This window comes from Glycine max, chromosome 1, assembly GCF_000004515.6.
Source record: "Glycine max cultivar Williams 82 chromosome 1, Glycine_max_v4.0, whole genome shotgun sequence".
In the NCBI taxonomy this organism is placed as follows: Eukaryota; Viridiplantae; Streptophyta; class Magnoliopsida; order Fabales; family Fabaceae; genus Glycine; species Glycine max.
In genome coordinates, this window is record NC_016088.4 from 22,187,654 (window position 1) to 22,192,103 (window position 4,450).

Here is a 4,450-nt window from a genome sequence, read left to right on the forward strand (position 1 = left end):
AAATAGTACAATTTATTATAAATTTTTGTTATATAATTCTATATTAGTTCTTTTTAAATGATTATAAAAAGAAATTATTCAAGAGTGATATCTATTACCAACATTTCGTTGATGTGAGATTGTTTTAGAAAATTTGAAATTTGAAGTTTTATGAATGAAAAAAAAAAGTGATAACTAAAAAAAAGCAAAACAAATTAGGTATTCAAAAATTTTGCTCCATAATAGAGGCAAAGGTCGTTGAGGTTGAGGAAAAAAAAGTATAATAGCAGTAGCATGGGTTGTAACGCCTATAATCATAATCCCGTTGTAGTTCCAAAAAATGCTCTACAACCACACTTCCTCGATGTCATTGCCTTCCCCATTGTACCTGAATACTACGTCGTTTCGCCTCACGCGCCAATCTCCTTTTCCTTTTCCCCGCCGGCGCTTCAATCCACCGGCTTTCCGATCAGTTTCGCCGTTGAGTTCCAGCCCCTCTGCATCACTCTTCGATCTCAGAGGGGGCAAAGGGTAATTTCCTCACACAACCCTTGTTTGTGCAATCGATTCCGTTAATTTTGTTGCCTTTTCATGTGATTCGAATCGAGCATCTCTTTTTTAAATTCGTGATTAATTTATTCTATATATAATAATATTCTTCTTACAATTTATAACAGAATGAGTGGATTCCATGACGTTGAACTGAAGGTGCGCGACTATGAGTTGGATCAGTACGGTGTGGTTAACAATGCAGTTTATGCTAGTTATTGCCAGCACGGTGAGACCTCTTGAGCTGGTTCTTACTGTTGCTTGCTTGCTTAAATCAATGTTTCCCTTTTACTGGTAATGTCGTATGTGTATATATTTCTCTTGTAATAGATGTTAATTTTGAAATGTTTATAACTCCAAATGAGCACTAAGTTTTGACATGGAATAATTGTCGACAATAGTTATGCCATGAGTTAGCAATTTTAACAACAGTTATTGTCTGCTTTTCTAGGTATATCAAAATTGTAATCTTTGATATCTTAGTCCTTTTGTTTATGCTACAAAATTATATTTTGATTTATGTTCTTTAAAACTTCAAATTGAATTTAGATTCGACATATTTTTAGAGTATAAAAAAATTATGAAGGTAAAACAACATAATCAGACTAGCACAGACATATGATAAAAGTTTTATAATCTTTCTTCTCTTTTCCTTATAAAACAAATGTATAGGCTGTGATAGTAATATTATGAAGGGATTTTATGGGAAAACATTCTGAACATAGTTGGAAATGAAACAAAAGAGCAAGAAGTAAAGGAATCAGATCATAATTTTTAAACAAATACTGCTGTTTCCCGGTAAAACCATTAGAAGGCTCACATGTAGTTTTATTGAAGCATATTCCCCAGATTAGCATCTTTCTGAAAGAACAATTCTCAATGTTAGTATGCAAGATAAAGTACAGTATACTTCATATGCAGAAAGCTGTCACACTTTGTGAGGAATGAACTTTCATACATACATATGAACATTTGTTAGTCTATATGAAAATATAAAATAGGCAATTGAGAAGGAGAAAGAACAATACAGAAAATATAGTGTTAGGATCCTGAAAAAATAATTAATCAGAATGGATAAAATGGACAAACAACAGAGAATCTGGCATCTGTGTTTAGTATTACTAACTCCAGAATAGTGATTCTGGCTTCTGAGTATTTCTTGGAATGCAAGAATGACAGAACGAGAAAAAAAACAGAAAAGAAATGACTCATTCCAAGCATTGGTTTGGAACTTCCCTATCCAAGCATTTAATTCATCAATTGGGAAGAAATACCCTGTGGAGCCTGACTCAACGAGTATTGCCAATGCAAGGCTATTTGTAGTATGGAACTGAGTGATGTCTACACGAATAATCCTTTAGTCATACCAATATTCCACCGCCTTCTTCACCCTTTACTCGTTAAAATAAAACTACATTAGGATTTTGCAGGTTCACATCAAAACTTTTCTATTCAAATTTAGATGAAATCTAATGGTTCATCTCACTGATAAGTTCTATTTGTTTCTCTAAGAGTTGTGTATAGTATTTTTTCTTATCTTGTATATGCTTGGAAATATTTCCCCCCCTTTTCTTGATCTCTGTTTTGGTATATTTGAGCCAGTATAATTGTTATGATCAGGTGGGAAGTTGGTGAGTTCTTATGGTACTTTGGTATTTGTTTTGGTTGGGGTCACTTTTCTAATTTATTCCGTTGGACCTGGGATTCGAGTACATGGGAGGTGATTACAATGGGTCAATGATGACTATAGTTACTGTGAGGGCAGTTTGGTGGGAGGTATTGTAACCTGGGTTATTTCCTATTTATACTACATTGTTAATGGGGCATAACCTAGCATGGCAGGGTACTGTGCTTTATTACTATGTCTGTATTTTTTGGTGCTTCTGGTACCAAGTATTAATATATTAATTATCTTTTGCTGATAAAAAAAGTTATGATCAGGGTATTGACACTTGACAGGATACTGAATTGAAACGTATTGAGTTGAATGGTCTGCAAACTTTTTAAGTTATCCTTTGTACATTTGTGGCAATTAAAAGGCATGCTTTCAATTTTAGATGTATAAACTGATCTATTGCCATATATATTTTCATAAGGTCGTCATGAACTCTTGCAAAACATTGGTATTAATTGCGATGCTGTGGCTCGCAGTGGTGATGCATTGGCATTGTCTGAACTATCGCTCAAATTCCTTGCACCTCTAAGAGTAAGCCTCTCCAATTTTGCTTGTCATTTCTGTTTGTTAGGATATAGTGCAACTGTGCAAATAACCTCCTTATACATTTTAGTACACTAAAAGATATGTTTTTCTGTATAAGTTAGTTCTGTTTTCCAATATTTGTTCTCATAATAAGAACATGCAACCAGAGTGGAGACAAATTTGTTGTAAGAGTTAGGATTTCTGGCTCTTCAGCTGCTCGTTTATACTTTGATCACTTCATCTATAAGCTGCCAAACCAAGAGGTCTTTCTCCACCACTTGCTGCTTATTGTATTTCCATTTTTGAGAATATTTGCTGATATTTGGTGAAATGGTGGCAGCCTATTTTGGAAGCCAAGGCCATAGCGGTGTGGCTTGACAAAAACTATCGTCCTATACGAATTCCAGCAGAGATGAAGTCTAAATTTGTAAAGTTTATTCGAATTGAGGACTCTTAATTCAGTTACCAGTTGAGTATAGCTTATTGGTTAATAGAGCATTAAGAAAGGTAATTATTTATGTACTTATCTTCAATTTAGCTTGTGAGTGAGGAAGGAGGTAACACGTCTCTGTAATGGATCCAGTAAATTATGTGCAGCAATATTTTTAAACTATAACTGTTATATTCATGATGCTCAGTAATAAAGAATGTGTTCTTCCTTTAAAATTTTCTTGATTTTCTGAATCTTTAGGCCATCTCTGGCCCAAGTGTGATGAGTGAGTGAGGGGCAAGGAATTACAGGCTTGAATCATTTTTCCATATCTCTGTATCCTTAGTTTATTCTGTTGTTTGACAGTGTTCTGTGGGGAATTGATGCCAAGTTTGTTCAATAATAAGCACAATGCGAACTTAGTGAAGAACAGGAATGATATATAAGAAAATTTACTGATCAAATGAATGCTCAAACCGATCACAGAAAGTTCTTTTTAGCTGTTTGGAACATTTGTCTTAATTGAACGGGTGTTCATGTTGGTCAAATCTGGGGATTGCAATTGACCCTTTTTGATGAGCTGCTGCCCTGTTATTAGATTGTGTAAAATATTGACTATTTGATGATTTTGATGGTGGTAATGACCCTAAATTGATTGCCCATTTGTATGTGGAAGAAATTGGAAAGTTGAGATTGAATGGAGACCTTTAGCATGTTGAAATGTAGCTGAAATTCTGTCATTTTTACAGCAGTGATTTGTTGTCCATTTCCATGAATATTGTAACATCCCGTTGCATAAGACACAATCCACACTAATGTTTTATTTGTTTTAGTTATTATAAAAATGAGGGTAAATTTTTGCAATTAAAATGAAACATTTATTAAAAATATTCAGAAATAATATATAAAGAACCATGATCTTCTTTAAATATACATCAGTTCACGTCACTAAAATAAATACAAGGAAATCAAGTATTATCTATCCCAACCCATACAACAATTATCCTAGTCACAGCAGTGAGCAAAGTCTACCTTAACCCAAATGCAAGAATAAATAAAACTGACCTTTGAGTGCAGTGTCTCCTTGCCAGTCTCTGCAATTTATGAAATAACCATGTTAACAAGAAGCTTGATTGCGAGGCTTGACTGTTGTGTTCACATATCCAATCAGAAAGTACATAAACAAAAAGAGAAAGGAATGAGACTTGATTTTAATAGCGGGATAAAACCTAACGTCTTTCTCGTCATAACATCTCATCAACTCAACCTTCTTGACACAGTATGGATCCATA

At 34.1% G+C, this 4,450-nt stretch overlaps 1 protein-coding gene across 2 annotated transcripts; it reads left to right on the forward strand.

The window, feature by feature from the left end:
• Positions 1-212: 212 nt before the first annotated feature.
• On the forward strand, positions 213-3,394 carry MKS2 (methylketone synthase 2). 2 transcript variants are annotated; one of them, XM_006573172.4, is made up of 5 exons: positions 213-510; positions 657-757; positions 2,625-2,734; positions 2,851-2,991; positions 3,069-3,394. In XM_006573172.4, exons 1-5 carry the CDS (start codon positions 320-322, stop codon positions 3,183-3,185), a joined length of 660 nt encoding a protein of 219 aa, XP_006573235.1. In that variant the 5' UTR covers positions 213-319; the 3' UTR covers positions 3,186-3,394. The 2 variants fall into 2 exon arrangements, with proteins under 2 accessions (XP_006573235.1, NP_001364313.1); NM_001377384.1 differs by having other exon boundaries at positions 244-510; positions 2,896-2,991.
• The last annotated feature ends 1,056 nt before the right edge of the window (positions 3,395-4,450 follow it).

What these genes read in the sequence shown, in the direction of transcription:
- MKS2 (XM_006573172.4), top strand. Translation starts at nt 320, where the DNA reads ATGCTCTACAACCACACTTCCTCGATGTCATTGCCTTCCCCATTGTAC. An exon ending in GATCTCAGAGGGGGCAAAGG is followed by an intron (nt 511 to 656) that starts GTAATTTCCTCA and finishes AATTTATAACAG; the next exon opens with AATGAGTGGATTCCATGACG. An exon ending in TGCTAGTTATTGCCAGCACG is followed by an intron (nt 758 to 2,624) that starts GTGAGACCTCTT and finishes TATTTTCATAAG; the next exon opens with GTCGTCATGAACTCTTGCAA.